Raw genomic sequence first — 26,847 nt, 5'->3', positions numbered from 1 at the left:
AAAAATTTGTCTAATTTTCTCAATGACAAGGATCAATCAATTTTACTCAGTTAATTATTGAAAAATTAGTTTAATGAATTTTCTTAGATGTTAGTGAATTGATTGAATACTTTTAGATATTAAAACTTTCCCCCGCAAGGTCGATTAAGTGATCCTCGGGTATAAACCCCCATGAAAATCACTCAATCCAAAAACTAGCAAATGTTCTACGATTTATTTATTGAATAAAATTTAAGAAAAGAACAGGAATGATAGACCGAGTACAAACCGCGGTCTATTTTCCACCCACGGAATGAAATAATGTACCTGGGTAATTGTCTTACTACGTCCACGATGTCTGTCTACCGTAGTGAGTCCTCCAGGTACCGGTTGTTAGATTCTTTTTCACTCCGGGGAATTGTCCTCACTCTAAGTTCAGTTTTTCCTGTAACAGAACTAACGTTAGAAACCTTGTCTAAAAGATTGGAAAGACAATCTTAAAAAATCATCGCAGCGTTCCGAAAATTCACGTGCGAAAAAATAATTACCTGCTGCTTTGTTGAGTAGTGACCGGTGCGGCTGACTATCAAACCTCTTCTGATTTTGTCACTCTCCGACTCCCGAGCACTTACCCAATCCACCCCCTTCTCTTAATTACTAAACGGAAAACCCCGAAGATCGGGGCGCGCCAGTGCTGAGTCGACTAATTATCGATCTCTGGCGACTTATCGATTTAGGGTAATTTACCCTGTTACACTCCTCCCCACCAGACCAGCACTGGGGGTCCCGATCCTCAGCTTCTCCTTGGGGTTGATGAATTAAAACTAAAACAGCGTAATTAAATTTTAACTTAAACAAAAATTTTTTTTATTTAGCCCATTTACAAGGTCTTCATCGAGGTCCAGTTGGAGAACATCTTCGTCACTGGTCTCTTGGTCGTTGAAAACCCCAATGTCTTCTAGGCCCGAGTCCTCTGATACTGGCTCGCCTCGGCCACCAACCTCCATCTCGTTCCAGTTCGGGCCTCGTAGTTCTCTCTTGTTCCTCCTCTTCTTCCTCTTCGCCGTTCGTCGACGGATCGGGACGTCACTTGGCTCCGGCCACGGCATCAATTCGGCGCGTGGGGTGCCAGTCTCCATCCTACCAGTCCTGACCGCTCGATCCATGGCCTCCTTAAATTGGCTGGCGCGATATGCAGCGAAGGCAGGCGTCAGATGTGGTGGGCACTCAGGAAGCACGAACGTGGATGTTGAAGTTGTTGCTACCTGAGTGTCAGCAGCGCATTGGCTCCGGGTTGGAGCAGCTTCAACATCCACTGCATATCTAGATGTTGGTTTCTTGGATGGGACTGGCTTGGACCGAGATGTTGGAGGTTTCCAAGGAGCAAACAGCCGGGGTGGAGTCACGGTAACATTAGACCTGGTGAAGACCCTGATGGGGCTCGAGAGGAAGCACAGGAGTTGGTGCTCCGATTGACTCCAGCGGAATGGAAACTCGAACTGCCGGAGGGGAAGTCTCCGATCCCTTCTCCCTCTGAATAGTTCGAGCTGCAAACGTCAACGGCTCGAGATGTCTGGGCCTTCGATCCTCTTTCCGCTCCGCCACTGTCGATGCCCTTGCCCACGCAGCCCGCAGTTTCACCCTTGGTGTCTGGGGATCCCGCAGCATCTGGTTGAACCTAACACGACGCCTGTTGAGTCGGGTCTGTCCTTCAGTGCAGCCATACCATTTCGACTCACTAGTGTATACTCTCCCTAGGGTCAATTTCTTTTTATTTTGAGCTGGTACCGCTCGGTGAGATACCGAGGGTTCTGTAGATTTTGGTTCCAATTTGCTAGTTCCAGCAACCCCCATTCGGTGGCAAACCGAGGGTTTAGCAGCTGACGTCGTCGAGGCATGCTCCCCAGTCACAGCCGACTCCTCTCGATCTAAAACCGATGGAAGAGCGTCCGCTATGGCTGGGGTATCCGCCTCGGGAACGGCAACTCCCACAGGGCTTGTCACCAAGGGTGTAGTTCTTGCAGGGACCAAGGGAATACTGGGTACATGAGGTCCCAACCTCCGAAAAGCAGATACCCGTGACGTAGAGGACTGACGTGTTGGCAGCCCAGAGAGGATAGTACATTGTACGGCCACAGAGTTGGTCCCTGGCCTTACTCCTCCGATGTTGGTCTGGGCTGTTGCTCCCTGTCTTGGGTATTTCCCTTGGTTTATGACTTCTCCTCCACCTCTCTCCATAATCCTGGAAAAATAATGAATTAGAAAAATTCCACGACATGCTTTCCTTAATACTAGAGCCTCTTATAAGCTAATCGATTACTACGCCTTGGGAGTTTTAAATCAGGGGTATAATGTTGACCTAACAATTTCCCCTTCTCGTTTTTTAACTCTACGACCAACGGACTAATTAACTTAGAGACTATCGCAGGTCCTAAGTATTTAGCTCCGAGACTCGCATTATAACCGGCTGCCTTATTACTAAGCTTACGATTAGGATAATAAACTCTATCACCAATGGAAACCTCCGGAATCTTAAAATTAGATCCGTGGTATTTCTCCTGTCGCTCATTTTCCTTCTTCATGTTGGATTCTATTTTGTGCCTGAGCTCATCAAGACGTTGTACTCTCTTGACCCACTCTTGACTTTCGAAATCCAGATCTTCCAATTCCAGGTGGCATATGTCACCCGCTTGGCGTGGTTCTTGGCCATGGCATAGATAATAGGGTGACATTTTAAGAGATGAGTGGAAAGCACTATTATAGGCCAATTGGAACTCTCCTATATGTCTATCCCATTGTGATTGGTCCTTATGAATGTACGCTCTAATCATGGGTTTTATAGTACGATTAATGCGCTCCACTGGATTTGCCTGAGGATGAGAGACTGCAATCGGGCTAAACTTTATTCCAACTTGCCCCAGGTACTCTTGTACTTGAGAGTTTATGAACTCTTTCCCATTGTCTGTTACCAGGAACATTGGGTATCCCCAGAGTGAGAAAGAGCGCTTAAGACACTCCAGTATGAGACTACCAGTGTGTTTACGCAGCGGGTAGAATAATGAGAACCGGGTATACAAGTCTTGTGCTATAAAAATGTATGCATTCCTTAGTTTTGACCGTGTGAAGGGACCCGTGGTTCTTCGTGATTTCTCCTCAGTATTTCTGGTACTTCATAGTCTCTTAGGACCTTCTTCCATTCGTCTTCGTCACCCAGGATCTCCTCAAGGGGGTCGGGTCTGCGATAATAAAGACAATCCTCCCGTATTTGCCAGTCTGGAAAGTTCTTCGGATGTTTTCTGACATTGTTGAATTTTAGGTCATACCAACTGGAAGACTGGATATTGACAAACCTTGCTGTTTGTAATCTGTCCTTTATTTCCATCCAATCTTCGGGAGAATCATCTTCATATAGACGAGAGAGAGCATCTGGGCCTTCGTTCGTCGTACCTCGTTGATGCTTGATGGTAACTTGGTGAGAAAACAACTCCACTGCCCATCTTGCCAGGCGTCCATTGGGTTCTCTAAGTGAGTGCAGCCATAATAGAGAAGCGTGATCTGTTACTACGGTAAATGGAGCACCTTCTAGATATCACCTCAGCTTCCTCACCGCCCAGACTACAGCTAAGCACTCCTTTTCTGTAGTCGTATATCTAGTTTCTGCACCTCGGAGCTGGCGACTAAGGCAAATAATTAAATGTTCCTTGTCCGTTCCGGGTTCTTTTTGCACTAGAAAGGCACCTAGACCGGTATCGCAGGCGTCCGTGTATAATACATACGGCCAGTCTGGTTTTGGAATCGCCAAGGGTTGAGCATCAACGAGAGCTTGTTTTAATTCGTGAAACGATTTTTCTTCTTCTGGACCCCATTTCCACTCCGAATTTGCGCCAGTTAGTTTATTTAAAGGACCTTGAGCCTTCGCAACATTCTGGAGATGACGGTGGTACCAGTTTACTAGGCCCAGAAAGCTTCTTAATTGTTTCTTGTTAGTAGGAGTAGGGAAATTGACAACAGGTGCAATCCTTTCGGGATCCGGGTATAATCCCGTTTCGTTGACCACGAATCCCAAAAATCTAACTTCGTTTCTGCAGAATTTGCACTTCTCTGGATTGATGAGGAGGCCAAATTCACGAAATACCTCGAACAGCAGAGCCAAGACCTTCAAGTGTTCTTCAAATGTTTCACTTATCGCGATCCAATCATCGAGATAAGCGAAAACCTGTTCAGCCCATTTGAGAGGCAGCTCCTCTGGACCAAAAGTTCACAGAATCTTGTTTTCACATGATCCATGGCTTTTTGAAAGGTACTGGGAGCTCCTACTAGTCCGTATGGCATTCTTAACCATTCGAATTGGCCTCTTCCCTCCACAGAGAAGGCTGTCAGTGGAACTGAGTCTGGAGACATTAAAATTTGATGAAATGCTTCACGTAAGTCCATTGTTGAAATAAAGGTGGCTCCATGAAGAGCACTCAGAATTCTGAGCATGTTCGGCAATGGATGAGCTGGTGGAATCGTGACTTTGTTGAGTGGACGATAGTCGATACAAAATCTCCACTTGTTGTTTGGTTTCGAAACCATCAATGGTGAGCATGACCAGACACTGCAGCTTGGGCGGATGAACTTCTTCTCTAACAGCTCATCGATCTGTTTATTCAGCTCTTCATTCACAACTGGGCTTCTGCGATATGGTTTTATTCGCACAGGTTGTTTTCCGGGTTTCAAAAGAATTTCATGTTGAATAATTTTTGTCGCCCCCAGGTTTGACACTTCATCAAATTTTTTTAACTCAATTTTCAAGAATTTTTCCATTTCCTCCTCTTGGAGTTCTGACATAGCGCACAAGGGTGCTGACTTTTCGTGACAGTTGATAGGTTGGAAAAGAAAAACCTCCGGAGAGTCAGTGAATTTCCATGTACAGTTCTTGCAGTCGATCTGCACCTCAAATTTTGTCGCGAAGTCCATCCCCAAGACCAAGGAATAACCTAGGTCGGGTAAAACGCTCAAATACTGTTCTCCAGCAACAGATCCGATCTGAATTATGAAAGGGGCTCCACCCTTACTTTTGCAAGTAGAGTGATTAGCAAGAAGCACTCCTTTCTTAGTCTGATCGTCTTGAAGCTCACCAGCAGCTAGATGTTTAATATCTTGGTACACCTTTTCATTTATATACGACCTCTCACTGCCTGTGTCCAGAATTCCCTGGAGTTTTACTCCAAATATCCACACCGAGGTCGGGATACGTGACGTTTTTTCAGGTGGTGACCCATTTCCAGGTTTGAAAATTCGTCTACTAGCCAGTCTGTGAATAAAAGACGCAGAGAGAGGTTTGCCTTGAAGTACTCGAGGTATAAATGAAGCTTGAGAAGGTACCAAGGCAGCTGGTGTTGCTGGTTCACATAGAGTCTCAACTTCGTCTTCCCACTCCGAATCAGAGATTTCTTCTGCTGCTGAATTTTCCTCGGAGTTTTGTTCGACCAAGGATATAGAGGGTTCTATTACTTCATCAGGAGGGACCGATAAGGGGTCCTCTAATAAGGTAATTGCTCTTATTACCTCCTCTAGATAGAGTGGTTTAGCTATTGACTTTTCTTGTATATCAAACTCAGCAACAGAATCAATGACGTGGTCACTGTTTACCTCATCTGGCCCTCGAGGAAAGACTGGTTTAATTCCCGCGTCCTTTCTCGGGTATGAATCCAGATTGGTTTCTCTCAATACAGTGAAATTATTGTTTCCTGCTTTTCAATTTGTTCTGGTAAACACGTGTGAGACTTACGTGTCACCTCTAGGTATTTTTTTGAATTGGTTGAACGACCTTCTCAGCAGGAGATTCAGTATTGGTTGTTGCTGATCCAGGTTGGTTATTCCAGAGAGCTGATAAGGGACAGTTCTCCCTGGTATGACCTGTTTTGTAGCAGAAATTGCAAACTTCTCTTCTTGGACCCGGGCAGACTTCGAATGTATGACCTGGTGTGCCGCAGTTGAAACAGGGGCTCGGTCCTCTGATGTATTTTAAGTTATACATTTGGCCCAGGTCTTGTATAGGTGCATTCGAAAATTGTAGTCCTGGTTGTTGAAGAGTTCCATATTGTCCTGATGAGATGGTATTAGGGGTTTCAGTTCGCATATTCTGTACAGGCAATTGTTGGTTTTCTAGTTGAGTAGCATTTGTTTGCTGTGATGGATAAAACCTCGAGCGATAATATTGTTTATTGGCTGGAAACTGGTTATTAGGACGTCTGATGACTCCATAACGGTTGTCGTATTCCCTGAATTTAACTGAATATTATTGAATTCGGGGAGTTCGACAATTTCCTCAATAAACTCTGTCTCCTCGTCAGGATGTTGAATGGCTCCAAAACGGGGTTTGTCCGCGCTTTTAGATTGAGAGACAGACTGGTTTTTGCTACTCGAGTCCTTGGTACACCTGGCCGCCTCATGTAATACGTTGAGAAGGTCTTCATATGTTGTTACTTGTCTGGAGAAGACCATGAACCTCAGCTCGTCGGTTAGGTGGTTACGAATACAGTTCACCTGCTCCTGGACTGGTGGAGGAATCTCCATCGATTGATATTTTTGTTGGACATTGAGCACGAACTCCGTGGCATTGTCCCCAGGATTCATCCTCATCTCACTTATGTCCAGGATCATTTGATGGTCTGTAACAGGGCTGCCGAAAGCTTTCCGGAACTCCTGCTTGAACTGGGCGAAATTTTGCCATCTGTAGTAGTTCGAATCCACCCAACGAGCTGCTGCTCCCTTCAGGGTGTAACTGATCACCTTCATTAGCTCCGGTTCACTCCAATCCTCACGTCTCGCTCTAGCCTCCAATGCATTCACGAAATCGTTAGCTGTTGTGTCTTTTTGAGGAAAGGAAATGCCGGACATCTGTATGCTGTCCTTGATTTCCTTCCAGCGGCTATAGGAGATGTGTCCAGGTCTAATGTTGGTGTTCAACCCATTGAAGTCACCTCCAGGCAATCTACGTATATAATTATCGGGACCATTCCCAGGATAATTAGCCTGTGGTATGCAAGTATTACCTGGTGTGAAACCCCGGTAACGATCTTGTTGTTCAAGATTTGTTTGATAGTCCTGGTGATTTATTGTATTGATCAATGGGCGAGAAGTCAAGCCAATTGTTCGAGTTTCTTGATTATTTAGGTGTTGGTATAAAGGAGAGCTCGAATTTCCTCCAAGATGTGCTGTCCCTGAGTAGATCTCACGAGCCAGTCGTTCACGTTCACGAAGTAGACGAATTTCCTGCTCTTGTTGTTGATGCAGGCGTTCGAGACGTTCTCGTTGAATTTGTTTGTGTCTCAACTGGTCTCTTAATGCCTGTTCCCGTGTCTCTCGTTCTCTTATTGCTTCCTCGACTCCTAGAAGTCGTGTTCGAGGTGCTTGATTGGTTGTAGGATCACCTCGGAGTCTGTGTTGTATCCAGGAGAGCTCACGGTCCATGTCGTCAATTATTCCGTTCATGGTATCAGCAACCTCTCCGAAATGTAATAATGAAGAGTTTGACGAACCTGCTGGAGCTGGTGTAATCGTATTCCCTCCAATTACATCGCTGATTCTGGCCATGTTTTGATTTCCAGGGAAAAACGCAGTCCCACTCGTACCTGGCGTCTCGCCTATTGATATACGTTGGTTGTTTTGGACCGAAGATATTACTCCCGCGGATCCATGTTGTCTATAACCCGGGTTTAAATGAGTCGACTCACCCATGGGCGCAGGCATGACACCTGACCCGGGTACTTGAGCTGACTCCCCCAAGGGTCTCTGATCAACGTTGGATCCTGGTCTATTAGTAATAATCGGTGATGTTCTACCCCGGCCTCTACCGAAGGAAAGTCGTCGAGCCTCTTCTTCTGGCTCTTTGAGTCCTTGAGACCTGGTTCTCCGTCCACCTTGACGTAACATTGTGTTAAAATTTATAAAATACTTCTCAGATCTAATGAATCTCACTTTTGAAACACGACAATAACTTATAATTCAAGTATCTAATATTGAAGATTTTAATTTTAGAATAAGTAATATAAAATATTTGATAAAGAAAAAAATTATAATGTGATAAATTCCTAAAGGAATTTGTTCAAGAGAAAAAGATTTTATAATTTTCCAAATAAGATTTAACTAATTATTTTCTCTATGAATGAAAAGAAACTATTGTTAAATTTAATTTAAATAGGATAAAAATTCTTTTGAGGAGTATTAGTCAAAATTTCTTTTGAAAAGTACTTTACGATGTTGTAATACAATTGTCAAATTTTAATTTAGACAATAAAAGAAAATTTAACATTGAAATAAATTTCAAAAACCAAAAGAATTTGTTCAAAAGAAAAAGGATTTTATAAATTTTGTCAATTAATGTTTTATTATAATTCTCTATGAAAGAAAAGAATTTTTGCTAATTTTAAATTGAATAGGATTAAAATTCTTTTCAAAAGCAATTGTCGAATTTTCTCAAGTAAATTCCTCAAAATGAAAAGTAAATTTACCCGAGGTAGTCAAAATCGATAAGTATTTTAATCCTTATTGAAAGAAAAATACTTCGACTTAATTCGACTACCGGGTTTGACTATTATGATGATTTTCTTTGATACCCAAAATAGCTGTGACTTGTAGAAAAAAAAAAAAAAAAACTACCACAAGCTACTGGGTTTAGCTGAATGATAATGATTTTTTTTTTTTTCAAAATTTTAAATAAGAATTAAATTAATGCTAAAATTTGAATTTCAAGGAAAATTAGAAGAAAGAAAATTTTTCGACGCTCACTAAACGCAATTTTCTAAGTTAAAAAATTTTTCGAGTAATAAAAAAAATTTTTTTCAATGATTGAATAATATGTTTCTAATTAATTAATTAAAATTTTATTACTCAACAACTTCCATTCTCTCTCTATGGGGTTTTTAAGAAGTTGGGCGCCAATGTAACAGTTTTACCTGCTCAGGTTGGCCCCTAATCAATTTTTAATTTAACTAAACAAAACTAACAACAATAAAAATTCTCAGGGCGCCACCAGGATTATTAATCACGGTTCCTGGAACCGGTCCAGAGCTGAGAAAACTTATCTTAGGGTAGAGAGAGTGGAGGAAGGTGCTGTTAAATAATAAAAATTTAATTAACAATCTGATCAGTTTTATTAACAATAAAAATTTACCAAACTTAACAATTTTTAACGCTCACACACACACTTATAATCTAACGAAGCGGAGAACAACAGCGAAATAAACGATATTTACAAACGAACCTCCAATTTGACGATACGATGACTAGACGGGCTTTTTCGAACAAACGGTCTCCCACACCTGTCTTAGAACTAATTGGGCTTTTTCGAACAAACGGTCTCCCACACCTGTCTTAGAGCTAAACTTAAAACTATAAGTCCACCGGACTAACAACAAACTAACTCCACACTTAAAATTAAGTCCACCGGACTACCGAACTTAACACTATTAACACTCTCTATCACGCATAACCCGTTCAATTCTTCACACACATAACCCACACTTCGCTTAAATAATTTATTTTTTTATTTTAAAAATGATTTTAAATTAATTACAATTTACTTTGATTTTACTCAATCATTGGCTATCGGTGAAACGAAAATTCCTATATAATGACCAATTTCTTACTAAACTTTTTTTCGTGTTGACCTTGACTCAATATCACTGATTACTTAGACTTAATATCCACGCTGACAATTATCAAGTGTCATTCATTTTAATTTAATTACTTTACGGACTTCATCCCCAAAATTTACTTAAATTATAGTTGTTAAAATAATTTATAATATAATAATTTCGATAAAAATTTCCTAATATAACCTTCTTAATAATTTTCCTTGATCGGTATTGTTTTTCAATAATAAATTCTTACTATAATATTCTTCACAATTAATACTTTTCTTAATATAAAACATTCTTAGTAATTAATTCTTAATATAAAATATTGTCAACAATTTTCTGATCATTTTATCAATTATAAAAATTCGACACGAGTCGAAATAGTCAAATTTAATTGCTAGAACATTCGCTAGTCAAGTCTTTGCTTGACCTTGGGTATTGGAATTTATGCGACACACAACTGACGCTTGACGAAAATTCCACGTATAAAAATTTGTCTAATTTTCTCAATGACAAGGATCAATCAATTTTACTCAGTTAATTATTGAAAAATTAGTTTAATGAATTTTCTTAGATGTTAGTGAATTGATTGAATACTTTTAGATATTAAAACTTTCCCCCGCAAGGTCGATTAAGTGATCCTCGGGTATAAACCCCCATGAAAATCACTCAATCCAAAAACTAGCAAATGTTCTACGATTTATTTATTGAATAAAATTTAAGAAAAGAACAGGAATGATAGACCGAGTACAAACCGCGGTCTATTTTCCACCCACGGAATGAAATAATGTACCTGGGTAATTGTCTTACTACGTCCACGATGTCTGTCTACCGTAGTGAGTCCTCCAGGTACCGGTTGTTAGATTCTTTAACACTCCGGGAATTGTCCTCACTCTAAGTTCAGTTTTTCCTGTAACAGAACTAACGTTAGAAACCTTGTCTAAAAGATTGGAAAGACAATCTTAAAAAATCATCGCAGCGTTCCGAAAATTCACGTGCGAAAAAATAATTACCTGCTGCTTTGTTGAGTAGTGACCGGTGCGGCTGACTATCAAACCTCTTCTGATTTTGTCACTCTCCGACTCCCGAGCACTTACCCAATCCACCCCCCCTTCTCTTAATTACTAAACGGAAAACCCCGAAGATCGGGGCGCGCCAGTGCTGAATCGACTAATTATCGATCTCTGGCGACTTATCGATTTAGGGTAATTTACCCTGTTACAACTTAAATAAATTCCGTGCTTTGAATTAGGTTTAACATTTGAAGACGAATCAGAAAACATAGGAACCGGCAATCCAAAAGTTTTATGAACACTCTTTTCATTTGGTAAAAGTGTTGCTGCAATACCAATGTAAGCCATAGTACATACGTTCTTATTTTTATCTTTTAATAGTTCACATAATGTTGTATAAATGAATGTTTTTCCTTAACCACCGGGTCCATCAATAAAAATACAATTACTGTTAATATCATTGTTATAATTATTATCTACTATAGATAAAACATAGTTAACAACTTCCTTCTGACGAATATTCAATTTTTCATAATTTGAATGATTTGCTGATTCAGGCAATACATCTTGCTCTGTAACGTCAATGATTTCTATTTCGTTTATTTATGGCATACTTGGAAACGATGCAAGAGAGTAACCCTCTCTGTGAAGCATTGCATTTATAAAAATATAAGTTTTTTTTTGCCCCTGTTCTGATGACCCTAATCTGTTTGTTAAATCTTCAGACATAGCTTCTTTAAATTCATTCCAAAGTTCATTAGGATGAAGTGGCTGACAATGAATGAGTATACGTACAAATCAATAACGTAATTGTCGAGGCATCATCCAAATGACCGCTTCATTTAGTGTTCTTTTCCATTCATCATCATCTTCGATAAGTCCGGCCGCTAGACATGTTTCTGTAAATGTATTATGAATCACACCATTGACGGTCCTAAGTTCTTCATAATTTCTTGCTCCTTTAGAATGTAATAATAATACTAGAGTTTACTACGCGCGCAAGCGCGCGCGTGAGATTAACATTTTGTACATTTCTTAAAAGTTATTTTTAACAGTTCGGTCAATTTGCGTTACTTTTATGACTATTGCGTTTAGTTGATAAGTGATCAACTAAAATTATATTGAGGCTTTCCAAAAAATAAGGGCAAAGCAGTTTTATTTTTATATTTTTAATTGTTTATTAGCACGTATTAAAATTACTACTTTGGTGTTTTTAATAATTGGCAATAAAGAATATGAAGAATGATGTTATCCGATAGCCAAAAGATAAATTAAACCTCGAAACAACCTATTCTTTTGTTGTTCAGCATCGTTACCGTTGTATTATTTGTATTGATGAGACCAATGAGATTAATATTTGGTAGATTCTATAAATTAAAATTAATAATAAATTGAAATTAGCGTAGTATCGAAATAACACGAAAACATGGACCCTGATTTCTTATTGGATCAAATTAAGGCATGCGCGTAGCGCGCAATTTGAATTTCGAGTAAAATCTAAAAGAAATGAAACAAAGTTTTCATTCATAATATCAATAACCTGAATGTGAATAATATAGTTTTACAGAAAGTAAATATATACAAAATGGTTATTATACAAATTTATGGACAATTAAATTCGTAAGTGAATTTAAATTATATTTATTATACTTGTATGAATGACAGACAGATTCGCAATAAAATACTTAATTGTTCCGAAAAAGGACGGTAATTGTCTTGTTGCTGATGTTGTTGACATTGATGTAATAGCGAAAAGTATCTATGGTGAGGATAGTGAATTTTTATTGGACACCTTCAATACATTCAACATGGTGATGCGAGAAACTGCATAGTAAACGACGAAGAAATTAATAACCCTCTTAAGAATTAATATAAGTATTCTCTTGATATAAGCTAAACGCTGTAAAAAGCAATTACTTACACATTTTTATTATTGGTTGATCGATCTCTTCTTCTAATGTAAAATTTATTTTGATTTATAACCAATAACATAGTTTTAATTACAAATATGTAACTGTATTGGCGCACGCACGCGCGCGCGCGCGTGTGTGTGTGTGTGTGTGTGTGTGTGTGTGCATATGTATATCGAAGATCTGTTTTCTTCAATCTTTATGCCAAACCGTAAGGTAAACTTCGTCTCGTAATCGTTTACCTACAGTTTCGTAATAATAATAAAAAAACAAATAATGAATAAATACTTAATGGATAAAAAACATTTAACACAGAAGAACAGGGTGGGCGAAAATCAACCAGTCTATATGTATGTGTGTATGTATACACATTTTTATAAAATTTTTGATTTCATCAATCGTTATGCCCAATGTTTAAGTTTAATTTCTTTATTATTTCTTACTCAAACTTTTACAAAGATGAGAAAAAAAATAATTTTTAGACATGTATTCGACGAATCAAAAACAGTATAACGTCAAAGAACAGGGTGGGCGCGGATCAACAGGCCTGTGCGTGTGTGTGTGTGTGCGTGTGTGTGTGTACATATTTATATCAAAATTTCGGTTTCCTTAATCTTTATGTCAAATTTGTCAGTAAAATTTGAAATATTATTATTTACTAACAGTTCTGTAAAGATACTTTGAAAACCGATAAATGTCCCATGTTTGCCGTACAATAAAAAATTTGAAGCAAAACTGTTCATCACGTTCATGTTATCGATGGCCCAGTTTATAATTTATATAAAATAATCGTATGGTTTTATTATAGCATACAACGGTCTTGGAATTCATGATAAAATTTCTTTATATACTATGTTTTTGATGACTTTATCATGATTATCATTTGCTAAATAAACTTGTAACCCTGACCAAGATCGTACTCTTGAAAACGCAACATAAAGTTGAACGTGGGCAAAAACATCTTTCACAAGATCTACTCCAATTTTTTCAAAAGTTTGGCCTTGGGCTTTATTAATAGTCATGCAAAAAGCTATTTTAATTGGAAACTGTCGTCTTTTGAAAGTAAAGGGATATGTATTTTCGCAATATAATGTTAATCGATTTATAAAAACAATCTCTCCAGCCCTGTCACATGATAAGATTTTACATCTTAAAACATTTACTCCTAACTCCATTATCATCAGTCTTGTACCATTACAGAGCCCTTCACTTAGATTTAAATTTCTAATTAACATTACAATAGAATGTTGTCGTAACCTAAGTTCATAAGGTGGAAAATTAGGTGAGTATAAAGTATTTAAATATTCAGGTAAAACTATATCATCTATGTTTCCATTATCACAGTTTTCAGTACTGTCAACAGCGGTGAAAATTTTTTCAGTAGAAAAATCCAAAAGTTCTATTACTTGTTTATTTATTTCGTCTACATCTACATTTTTGCTGATAGTATAACAGCTGAAGTAAGTTGATCATAACGTTTATTTCTGATAATCATGCCATATACATTTTCTACAATGTCATTACTATTTGAAGTGGTACATGAGTCCGGCAGAGTAATTTCATCATTTAAATTATTGTTTACACCATCACCAATATTTAATAAAAAATTTACAAATTCTTTTTCTTCCGGTAATGCTCTCATATTTTGTGTCAATGGAAATTGATAAAAATTTTTCCATAATACACTAAATTTAATGGAAAGATTTACAGTTTCACTTCGAGTTGCGTGAGGTTGTACAGGAAGTAATTGACGGAAATCACCACCTAATACCATCAATTTTCCCCAAAAGGTAAATCATTATTCATAATATGACGTAATGTACGATCTATAATTTCTAACGCGTATCTAGGTGACATTGGAGCTTCATCCCAAATAAAAACATCAATATTTTTTAGATATTCTCCTGCTTAGAATTAGGTTTAATACTTGAAGAAGAATTCGAGAACATTGGCACAGGTAATCCAAAGGTCTTATGAACAGTCTTCCCGTTAGGTAACAGAGTTGCTGCGATACCTGTGTAAGCCATTGTACAGACGTTTTTGTTTGTATTTTTTAAGACTTGACAAAGTGTTGTATAAATGAATGTTTTTCCTGACCCCCCTGGTCCATCTATATAAATACAATTAGAGGCAGTGATTCTTTCACTGTTCAATGAGTTTATAATAAAATCGACAACCTCTTTTTGACGGCTATTAAGTTTATTGTAATATGTCTGTGGATCGTCTTCGTTTCTAGTTAATAATGTTTCACCATGTAGTAAACTTTCATCAATTTCATTGATTTGGATCATGCTAGGAAAGGATAAGAGGCTGTATCCCTCACGATTAAGCATAGAATTGATAAAAATGTATGCTTTTTTCTCTCCTTCTTCCTCTCCGAAACGCCTATTATAATCCTCAGACATATATCCTTTAAATTCATTCCATAACTCTTCTGGTCGAAGAGGATGACAATGAATTAACATACGAACAAATAAACAACGTAATTGCCGAGGCATCATCCATATTATTGCTTCATTTAAAGTTCTTCTCCACTCCTGATCGTCTTCTATAAGTCCAGCTGCTAAGCATGCAGATGTAAAGGTATCATAAAGAGTCCCATTTACTGTTCTGAGTTCTTCAAAACTTCTTGCCCCTTTGATATAAAGTAATAATAATCTCAGATGAAATAATTCAACTTGAGCAGGACTAATTGAATACATTCGTCCAATAACGTTCTGATGTTTTCTTCGTGGTCGCCAACTTGAAATTTTAGTTACATCATCTTTTTTAAAACGTAATGATATGGGATATCACTATAAACAAATTGACGAGCATTTGGATCACGTTCATTTAACTTAAAGAAATCAATTAACATAGATGTTTTCACTAAGGCTTCTTGAAGTTCTTCCTTAGTACAAGTATCATTAATAGTAATATTTTGTTCATTTGGTAAGTGTACTGGTAGCCGTATAATCGCATGACTTTTGTCCTGAAGATCTTTTGATAAAATACGCCAAACAGCTTCTGTAGGCCCAACGTAGCGAGCATCAACGAAATCACTTACTTCATCATGATTCTGAACGTTATTTGAATTAGCAGACTTATCATTTGAATCATGAGAGATATGAGCTTCTTCGCTTGTATTCGGTATATTTCCGTTGATTGTGATTGCTGCACTGTCATGGCCTTTATAAATATATTTATATAAATATTTTACAGCTTTAATTGAGGATACAACTTCCACGTTAATATGACAATTAAAAGTTTTTAATAATACAGGATTGAATGGTACAACATGACGATTATCAAATACGCAATTATTTCGTGAAAATGTAACACTTTCATCGCGACGACGATAATATGGATATCCATCTGCATCCATTGTTGTTTCATTTCGAAAAGACTTGGGAAATTTCTTTGAACAAATATTCTTGACTAAACACCAATCTCCACAAGGACCATGCAACATATTTTTTGTAACAATATCAAATAAAGTTGGATCACTCATAGGATCTGGAATTTCTGCAGATATTAATTTATCAACATGTTCAGGAGTAGTTATCTTAGAATCACTTTCTAATGTAACTAACATATGTAAATGTGGTAAGCCACGTTTTTGAAATTCGATGACCCAATTGTAAGCAGTGACTTGACCAAATAGATGATTTTTCACAATTGTATTAATTAAAACATTATTCATAATATTAAAGACACGAGCAACTAAATCTGGTCAATCAGACGCAGTTTGTCCCGGTAATAAGTTTTCTGAAATTTCACGCCACTTTGGGTTGCATGTCATAGTAATAAATAAATCAGGCTTTCCAAATTTACGCACAATAGACATTGCATCTTGGTAGTGTTGCATCATATTTCTTGGTGAACCATGAAAACTTGATGGTAAGATAACAATTTTCCCGATATTTGAATTATTACCGGAATTTTGCGATTGTAAATGATCTATTAAGCCTTGATAAGAATCAGCTCGTAGTTTCGACTGTTGTCTTCTGATATATTGTAATTTGTCTGTCTCAATTTTAACGTATGCATCTACTATCCACTGCTGTGTCAAGCGGCGTCCCATATGAAAGATATTGAAATAGTCTTTAATTGCTAATTGATATTTATAATAATCCGCACGTGTTACACATCTTTCAGTTTTATATCTATAACGTATCGACATATGCCATCCCTGATTTCCATGAGGATAAAAAAGAGGATAAACCCAAGGTTCAGAATTAGGATCAAGACTACTTAAAGTTTGAAATGATTTATCTGTCTTATTTTGAACGGTTACATATGCTTCGGGAATCTCACCATCTGCTGTAGTTGAAAAAACTGCAGCAACTTCATTAATCCTTTGAAAATTATAACGCCTCGCATCCATGCCAGGTTTTAAAGTAAACATTAATTGTAATTCAGGTTCAATAACATTACCATCTGAATTAAGTGTAGAATTTTCTTTCAAAACATCTTTCATCATCTGATACGATCGCGCAAAAATGTTGTATTGTCGTAATGTAGTATCGATGTCTTTCAAAAGATCAATATCACACTTAACATTTCTGGCAGAACGACATTCAGCAGCTTCATTAGAATCTACAATAAATAATTGTCCGTAACTGGGAGGCTCATTTAACGATGGATATAATGATGTATTTATTTTGTAATAGATTTGTCCTTGCATTTTAAAGCAATATGGGCCATGTCTCTGAGAGGACAGGTTAACTAAATTAGCATTAAAAGAAGCAAATGAGAACGAACTATTAAAATTTCGAATACAGTCAAAAAAATTTTTAGATTTGACATGCGTTCCTAAAAATAAAGACTTTAATAATTGTGGAGGATCTGGCTGAGGTTTTAAGTTTACTTCACCGTGACGACAACAGTCATTAAAAGAATTGTATTTATTAGCAACTTTTTCAGCAGCAAAATGTTGTGCGTTGCAATGCTAACATTTCACATTCATTGTACCAATGTAATGTTCAGAGATCATACTTACATCATTAATGTTATTCAAATTTATTCGATTTATAGATACATTTTGATTAACTGAAGATGCTCCGGATCTATGTTTATTATTTGTTTTACTGTAATTATGATCAAAATGATGTTGTAATGACGCAGATTCAAGATACAATGGACGATAATAATCGTGATCACCGGATTTATGTGCAGACTTAGAATCATAAGTCTGAAGAAAGGAATAGAATTCGAAAAGTTAGCAGAAGAAGTTATGCTAGTAGAAACCCCATTCCCAGCGATTGATTGCCAGGATGTAGATCTAGCTGCAGACGTAGAAGAGACGCTTATAAGGTTATTCAAGATATCATATGATGTTGGATTTAAAGGGTGATTAGTATTATTAGGTGTTTTAATTGTATTGTTTTGCTCAGTGTTATTAATATTTCGAGAATTGGACTTATCAAAATGGGACGCTTCATAATGATTAGATAATTTATTACTTTTTATTTTTCGTTTATTACGTTGACGTTCTTTGTTTTTTTCACGTCGTACCCGTTTGATTTCTTCTTCTTCGGCAGGTGTACGTACAATTTTTCTGCGACCCATGATTATATAAATTAAAAAATTAATAATAACAGAAATTATTACCGTTATGAATAGCAATGACTTAATTATCTATTATGAAATAAATCAAATGAAAAATGGTCGTACAATCAAAATTTTGAAATAAGAATGAATCATATGCGTTCATAAATCAAACGTTGATAAAATAAATTTAAATTATTATTTACAAGTCAGAATTGCTCAAATTTCAGTATATTTATAATTTATGAAAATAACAGAAACTTGTACAAGGATTATATATATATATAAATATTAGGGTGGGTCAAAAAAATCGAATAATTTATTTTTGACTTTATACTCTGAAAAATAGGTTCGTAGACACCTAAAAAGAATTCTCTCCAAGTATAAGCTCTTAATTATAACGGGAAGGTCCTCCGCTTTGCGGGTTTCTATTTTTTTCGAATAATCAGATAAAAAAATTTATATCTCGCTTCCAACTGCTTGGAAAAATATTCCGTGGCATAGATTTTGTGAGAAATTGAATGCTTTACAAAAAGGTCTCTTATGACTTTTTCAAAAACTCAACCGATTAAAAGATATTCATAGTTGAAGTTTGGCTATTTTAAGGAAAATATTCGTTTTTATTATGAATTTTATAAGTCGATGAAAAAAATTATTTCGGATTGCGGAACTCATGATTTTGTAGGAAATTTACTGCTCTACAAAAATGGTCTCTTATGATTTTTTGATTAAGTGAAGCCGTTACGAGATATTCATCGTCAAACATTAACGAATATCAATATTTCCAGTTTTTGATCAATAATTCGATAAATTTTAATTTAAACTATGAGTTTCAGGAAAATTTACATAAATTTGAGTTTCGATCGATAAAGAAATGTTATAAACAATTTTTTAATATTGTTTTCAGTCTTGAGCTTGTTTGATTGCATTAAAACAAGAAATTAGAGCATTTTTTTCGACATATAGCCAATGATTAGTTTAATTTGAAGTGAATGACATATTTCTTTGTCAAATTTAATATGAAAAGTATTGAATCAAGTGAGAAACAACCAGTATTTAACTTTTTTATAGATAAATTTTTTATTGAATTATCAATTGCAATATAATTGTCTATATTTTTAACATAACAGTACGCTATTACTATAAATAATTTCTTTTATTACAATTTGGGAATGTTTTTTGATGTTCTTTGTCAACTTGCAATAAGTACTGGAATTGTTCTTCATTTTTGTCAAGCATTGATTATATTCACTGACTAATGCAACAGCTCGCTCTGCTGAATCATTGACAACTTTTAGTTGTTGAAAGTATTCTTTATTTTCGAGATAACTCTCATTAGTAGGCCATAATTCAACATCGACGTCAAGAAAGTCATACGGTAGATCGAAGATTTTGAAAAGATTTAATGACTTTTTAGACACAAAGTCACTCAGAGTTCTCTGCGCCAATGAATTCAAATCTTTTTAGCAATTACAAATCTTTTAGCTTTAGAATCTGTACCTTCACGAGTATTAACAGCTTCAACAATACTTTTTTACTTCTAATGGAACGCCATCGTCAAACAGTGATAAAATGGCAAGTTCATCGCTCAAATACCATAAGTGCGAAATCATTTTTTCACACGTAGCTGAAGAAATCAAAGGATTGATATTTTTGTACTCCAATAAATTTTTCATAAACTGCAAGTCATGATAAGCAGCAGTTGTTGCAGAAGTTGATGAAAACCAAGCTTTTAAATACAATGTGACTATAAAAATACAGAAATGACGAAGACCATGCAATTCTTTCTGAGAGAGTTTGAATTCATCTCTGAATAGATACATTTTCAAACTATAAATGGCCTTAGCCATCCATCTAGCATGATGAACAGCACCAGGACGTTTGAAAGAAATCTTTTCTTGAGGCATTTCTCCAAGGAAAATCAATGATAATTCCAATAATTCTTTATAATCATCTCCGGGTTGTAGTAACTATCAAAAATAAAAAATTTGTCAAAAATAACGAAATTTTTATAATTTAAATCACAGTTAAATCATACCTGTAAAGATTTCGTAATAAAACTAGAGATTTCATCTTTTTATTCGAAATGATATCAGCAACAACAGCATCTTCAACACCAGATTTATAATTAGTTATATCTATATCATCCCAAAATTTTTTAAACCTTCCAAACATCTGTACATTTGGCCCAGATGACACAGGCCAAAATACTTCAAATGCGCCCCTTAATACGATCTCAAAAATGTGATGACGACATGATAACCAGATCAACTCTCTTCCCAAAATCTTTTCAATTTCCTTACATGTACCGTTGTGAATTCCTGTAGAACAATAATAAATGACTATCGTTAAATTTAGTAATTAAGAAAAATCAATGGTTATATTTCAAATCCAAACGAGTAAACGATTAATACATTTTGATAGTAAAATTCAGTAAGAAATAGAAATTAAACTAGAATGACAACAATAAAATATTTTTTGTAATTGATTGATTACCTGTATTAACAGCCGTAGTGTCAAAACACATCGCCTTGACATACTTAATAATACCCCATTCACTCAATGTTGATAAAATGGCGGATGTTTGATTAACTGCCGTCCCAGAATTCATTATTGGAACTCCAAGTAATTGTTCAGTACCATACGCAGTTAAAAGAACCGGTAGTCGTTCCACAGATTTGGATTCAATTAGATCATTTAGCATTTTACCATCCCAATGCACTACGTATTTATCGTGTGTTTTAAAATTGTCTTTTAATCCTTGAGCAATGTCTTTTCTTTGAACCATACGAGCTCGTTGGATGGACCTATAGCTGAGCGTTGTATCTTCAATTTTTATACCAACAGCTGATAAAACCGGAGCAATAATGAACATCGCGTTTCTACTGCTGACATTAGCTCTGTCAAGTGCAGAAACGTCGGAATTGGGGGTTCATACTCCAAATCAGATCCAGAATTTGTAGTTCCACTTAATGTATGCGTCGAGAATGATTCTGATTTTCCACTTAAAACAATCCCATTACTGGTAGACGGCTGATTCAAGTCTGTAATAAGAGTTCATTTTTAAATTAAACAGACAAAATTTCCAACACTTATTCATTATGATGAGAAGCAATTAAACATGAGTACCAGAAACCGTCGAGTCAAATGTCATACGTAGGAATACTGATATTTATAATGCAAGTAAAGTAGAAAAATGATATTCTCATTGTTTATAATAAATATAAAGGAAGTTTTACACTCCTACCTGAATTTATAACAATTATTTATCTCAGATACTTACTGCTTTCATCGATTTCCATCATATCTGTAGTTGAGTTTGACGCAGGTACAATATTCGAAAGAATCTCTTTGTGTGTACAGAATTTTTGATCCAAATACAACTTCCTAATGTTATCATCCACCCCTTTTAGGAAATTTTTACTTACAATGTCAAATAATTGTTCAAGATCAGTCTGAAACTCCTTTTCCTTTACCTTATCACTTTTCTTATTAAAATCTTTTTGTAATTTCAACCACTCAGTATGAAAACGGAGAATTTTTTTGACTACATTAGGAGCTTCACTCGTAGGGATCTGATTTATTTTCCACAATTCAATAACCTTGTCAGCTGAATTTTTTGCACTTTGTTTGATTGAAAACTTTAAAACTTTAAGTTGATAGAAAAACATTCTTATAACCTCTTTCACTTTTGGTAACTTACGGTCAGTGAGTTTTTGCACAGGTATACCGATTAAACGTATTTCTTTATTCATTGTAGAATTATTGATAATAAATGAATTTATATAATGAGAAAATGACTTATTTCGAAAAAATTGTTATTATCATGTATACGAAATGATGAGTTTTTGGAGCACTGAAAATGTACTGATAAAAAAGTAGACAACGAAGATAGTTAAGAAAAACAACATAGGTGGCGCTAGCGTTAGAGTACCAACAGAAGAAGTAATGTAATTCAGAACAAAAAGCCTCTCTCACAAAAAAATTTATGTATAATTGGTAGAATAAAATTTGAAAATACATACTAAACAACCGTAATAATATGAAATGCCAATGCAATTGACATTTTAAATTATTACAAATAAAGCTTACAAAAATATCATTAGAACAAAAACTTCTTAGTGAATTTTTGAACAAATAACTCCTGTAGGAGTGACTTTTATGATAGAAATTTAAATTTATGTAAATTTTCCTGAAACTCATAGTTTAAATTAAAATTTATCGAATTATTGATCAAAAACTGGAAATATTGATATTCGTTAATGTTTGACGATGAATATCTCGTAACGGCTTCACTTAATCAAAAATCATAAGAGACCATTTTTGTAGAGCAGTAAATTTCCTACAAAATCATGAGTTCCGCAATCCGAAATAATTTTTTTCATCGACTTATAAAATTCATAATAAAAACGAATATTTTCCTTAAAATAGCCAAACTTCAACTATGAATATCTTTTAATCGGTTGAGTTTTTGAAAAAGTCATAAGAGACCTTTTTTGTAAAGCATTCAATTTCTCACAAAATCTATGCCACGGAATATTTTTCCAAGCAGTTGGAAGCGAGATATAAATTTTTTTATCTGATTATTCGAAAAAAGAAACCCGCAAAGCGGAGGACCTTCCCGTTATAATTAAGAGCTTATACTTGGAGAGAATTCTTTTTAGGTGTCTACGAACCTATTTTTCAGAGTATAAAGTCAAAAATAAATTATTCGATTTTTTTGACCCACCCTAATATATATATATATATATATATATATATATATATATATATATATATATATATATATATATATATATACAATGAAGATAACAACATAAAAACACTTGTATGTCTATCTAACGAATATTTTTTGATTTAATTATGATAGTATACAATATATAAGATATATTTAAGTTCAATTATTTGTTTTTCTTTCGTAATGTTTATTCTTAGTTACTGTATATCAATTTTTATGTTTTAGTGGTAATGTTATTCTTTTATTCAGTGATTAATTCATAATTGTTCGAACAGTTAGTCTAATTTTTTTATATTCACTGTGATTAATTTATTTAGTCTGTTTGCGTATGTTTTGTTCCTTAATCTTTGAATACTGTGTTCGAAAGTTCTAATAATTATAGTTACAGTTATGGTTATAGTTATTGTTATAGTATTAATTATATATATATATATATATATATATATATATATATATATATATATATATATAGATGTAGTAATAGCTTAGTTTTTGCAATATGTTATTGATTATATTAATAAAATTTTAGATTTAATTGGAATAAAATTTTCTAATTGTAAGAATGACGTGATATCAGAAGTTATTAATTTTTGATAATTATTTTGTAAAGATTCTTGTCCAGTATGTTGTTAAATTCTCTAGTTGAAACAATAATTTCGGTTATTGAACCAATTTTTTAATAGTTTAAAGTCTTCGCTTCAATGAAAATGATAAATCCACCTGAAAAAAAAACATTATATTAATAAATCAGTTCATTCAGTAATGACTCTGAGAATCATAATTTAGACATAAGAAACGTCTTTGAATAGTATACTGATTTTTTTACTTAATAAAAAATAAACAAAATCGATGTCATAGAAATAATATTAAAGGAAAATTATGTTTAGAAAAATTGAACAAATTATTACTAATCATTACCATTTAGTATCCATAAATTTTCTCTTAAATCTCACAAATATCGTATGTGCGTATCTTCTTTAATGATTAATTAGAATATACTGCCGGAACTGATCGTTATTTTGATCTAAAATTGTTGATCTAATTCTCTGTAAAGTAAAAAAACGTTATTAAATAAATTTCTTGAAATGTAATTGAAATATAATTATGTATATTATAAGACGGGTATACTTTAGCTATATTTTTATGCATGGTACTTATGTGAAATACATCTTTATGAATCTACCCTTTATCATATAGCTCTATGCCTTAGAGTATAAAATGAATAAATAATTAAATACATAAAAATAATGCTAAGGCAGTATAAAACCGTAAAAATGTGTTAAACAGATCTTACGCATGTTAAATTTATAATTCATCAGAACAAAGTTAATTATAACTGTTAAATGAATGGAAATACTTACATGCACATAAATAATTTGAATTAAACAAAAAAATCACATGTATTCAAGACATTGTAAAGTAGCTGTCAACAATGTCAAAAAATAGTCGTATTCTAAATCCTAATCAAAAAGAATGTTGATCAGGATAATATGGTAGTTATTATTTATCAGCAACCCAACATTTGACAAATAAAATTAATAAACTGGCAGTCTTCTGCAATAGCTCTAACCTATAATCGGCTGAATAAAAGTACAAAGAGACAGGAAAGTGTTCAGTAACTCGAAACCGAAAATAAAATAATGTGCTGTTATGTCGCAATAACTATAATGCTTTGGGTTGCATCTGGCAGGTGACACTATCTGTCAGATGAACCAGAATTTGAATATGTTAATTAGTTGCATTTATAATTTAAATTTATATTTATATTTTAAATAGATTTAGAATTTCTAGTGGATTTAATATTTGATTTAATTGTTGAGTTTGGTCGTTGGGTGCACACGTGTCTTCGGAAGAGAAACTTTAATGTCAAGAAAATAGTACAAAGGAATATTGTACGAGAGCTGTAACTATTCACTCCATCTCTCCAATTTTTAAATAAACATCAACATTAAGTTCAATTGAACTCTTATCATTTAAACTCATACCTTGCCACTCAATCTCAATCAGTCAATTTTAAGTATATTTCAAATTAAATTAGAAAATAAAATCCCGCGTGACAATAAACAACCCACTTGTCCACGAGGTGTCATCATCAGCAAATCTAGTAACCTCGCAGGACATAACAGTGCTTTGATTAGTGACATTTAGGGACAGTTTTCGATCCAGAGTTTTAATTTAACCAGTGTGAAGTTGTACCAACAGTAAAAATATGTATGAAGTGACATCTGTATCCGTCAATTACTCTGAACGTGTTTATTAATTTTATAATATCTATCTACTTTCATGCTTGTTTTCATCCTATTCTTTAATTTAGATGAAATATATGTGTCCGCAAACTATTCGTAACGTGATTCCTATTCTTTATTCCTATTCTTTAATTTAGATGAAATATATGTGTCCACAAACTATTCGTAACGTGATTGGTTGAATATATCATAAGCATGAAAATATATGCAAACGCAATAGTAAGGCGCGCGCTTGCGCGCGCAAATTTGAATTCTAGTAAATAACATACTTTTTGAAATATCGCTAGCAAATAAATTAATAATAATAATATCGTTATGAAAGGCCAAATAAATAAATTTAAGAAGAAATATTTTTCTTTTACTTGCGCGAAATTTTGTGCATGTGTATTTTGGCAGAAAAATTTAGATGACCATAAGTTAGACATAACAATAAAAAATTGGTCTTAATTACTGATGTTACCGTTGAATTACCTTATTATTAGTCTTGTTATGAAGGTTTAAAGCAAATTTTACAACAGATATATTTTCAAAATCCATGGAAAGTTGAGTCTATTTATATTGTGGAAAATAATCGCAATTAAAAAATCTTTACCGAACTAAATAAGTATATAATTACATAAGTGGAAAGAAACGAAATTGAAACTTAATTATTTAATTGATCATCCTATCAAATTTTCACGCCAATAAGTAAGCGCGCAGAGCTGCTGCGAAAAATACTATTTCCGAAACTACAGTAAGCTTTATAAAAAGTTACCAAGAATGTCTCTTTTACTCTTGCAAATACCTTATGTAAAAGTTCAACCAAAATTAGACAACTTTTCAGAGAGCTTACTGTAATATAAGTAATATCTTAAAAAAATGACGTAATGAGCGAAAAATTCAAATGAACTTCACATCAAATTAAATTCTATTCGATAGAATACTCAATATGAACCAGAGTTATTTACTTTGTAATTTATTTTGGTAAAATTAAAACATCCAGATTCTAAAACGAATTATTTATTCAAACATCATTATTATTATTATAAATATTATTTATTCAAACATCATTATTATTATTATAAATATTAAATTTAAACATTTCAAATATCGAATTATTTTTCTGACAACATATCTTATATTTATGGTTAACATCATCAAATTATAAGTAATTAAAAATTAAGCAATCAGGTCACTTACATTATTATCATATTCTTATCAGTATCTTAACAATGTTTTAATAAATATAAAATACTCATGTCAAACATAGAACATTCAGAGACCACACTGGTCTACGTACCAGCGTTCACAAAAAAGCTTTTCAACTACAAAGAATCACAATCATAATAATATAGCACATGAAGTTAAGCAATAAAAATAAACTTAAATAAAAATCTTATTTTTAAAATAAAAAAATAACACGTATTTAAAACTTTTTTTTTAAATAAACAAATTTTACGTGTATACTTTGGAATGCTGAACTTATCAAGTTTTATTACCTTATATAAATTATTTAAAAAAAAAAAAAAAAAAACTGAAGTTTTTAAGACACAATCAAAAACGTTAGACCAGTAATCGCTACAAAACACACGTCGAAAAAAATAGTCCTCCGAATTTAATGAAAAAAAAAATTTTTGTAATCTAATTAAACACGCAGTAGTTGTTCAATTAGAAATTTAAATGGACGTTCAATACGTTTTCGTAAGGATTTCGTCAAGTAAATTTATTTTTATATATTTAAAAAAAAAAATAAAAAAAGCTTTGACGTCTTTGAGACGTAATCGAACAAAAAAAAAACGAAAAAGAATAATTTTCCAAATAATTAAA

The 26,847-nt window shown here is 34.2% G+C and overlaps 5 protein-coding genes across 5 annotated transcripts; all 5 read right to left on the bottom strand.

Annotated features, from left to right (window-relative positions):
• Window positions 1–2,270: 2,270 nt before the first annotated feature.
• LOC141526501 (uncharacterized) lies at window positions 2,271–2,957 on the bottom strand. The gene has a single exon (XM_074241536.1). It carries the CDS (start codon window positions 2,955–2,957, stop codon window positions 2,271–2,273), a length of 687 nt encoding a protein of 228 aa, XP_074097637.1.
• Window positions 2,958–3,085: 128 nt separating this feature from the next.
• LOC141526500 (uncharacterized) lies at window positions 3,086–6,103 on the bottom strand. The gene is made up of 4 exons (XM_074241535.1): window positions 5,792–6,103; window positions 4,284–5,655; window positions 3,573–4,224; window positions 3,086–3,500 (listed from the first exon to the last, which is right to left on the bottom strand). Exons 1-4 carry the CDS (start codon window positions 6,101–6,103, stop codon window positions 3,086–3,088), a joined length of 2,751 nt encoding a protein of 916 aa, XP_074097636.1.
• A 9,180-nt stretch (window positions 6,104–15,283) lies between these two features.
• On the bottom strand, window positions 15,284–16,210 carry LOC141526499 (uncharacterized). The gene has a single exon (XM_074241534.1). The coding sequence runs from the start codon at window positions 16,208–16,210 to the stop codon at window positions 15,284–15,286; it is 927 nt and encodes a 308-aa protein (XP_074097635.1).
• A 30-nt stretch (window positions 16,211–16,240) lies between these two features.
• Window positions 16,241–17,194, bottom strand: LOC141526498 (uncharacterized). The gene has a single exon (XM_074241533.1). The coding sequence runs from the start codon at window positions 17,192–17,194 to the stop codon at window positions 16,241–16,243; it is 954 nt and encodes a 317-aa protein (XP_074097634.1).
• Window positions 17,195–20,073: 2,879 nt separating this feature from the next.
• On the bottom strand, window positions 20,074–20,969 carry LOC141526497 (uncharacterized). The gene is made up of 2 exons (XM_074241532.1): window positions 20,554–20,969; window positions 20,074–20,378 (listed from the first exon to the last, which is right to left on the bottom strand). Exons 1-2 carry the CDS (start codon window positions 20,930–20,932, stop codon window positions 20,074–20,076), a joined length of 684 nt encoding a protein of 227 aa, XP_074097633.1. The 5' UTR covers window positions 20,933–20,969.
• Between the last annotated feature and the right edge of the window lie 5,878 nt (window positions 20,970–26,847).

The sequence above is a fragment of the Cotesia typhae genome, unplaced genomic scaffold (genome assembly GCF_013202065.1).
Source record: "Cotesia typhae breed Kobodo isofemale line unplaced genomic scaffold, CoteBio_Ctyphae contig_34, whole genome shotgun sequence".
NCBI lineage: Eukaryota > Metazoa > Arthropoda > Insecta > Hymenoptera > Braconidae > Cotesia > Cotesia typhae.
Note: the sequence above shows the minus strand (reverse complement) of the source record. Positions and strands in the feature narration are given on the sequence as shown.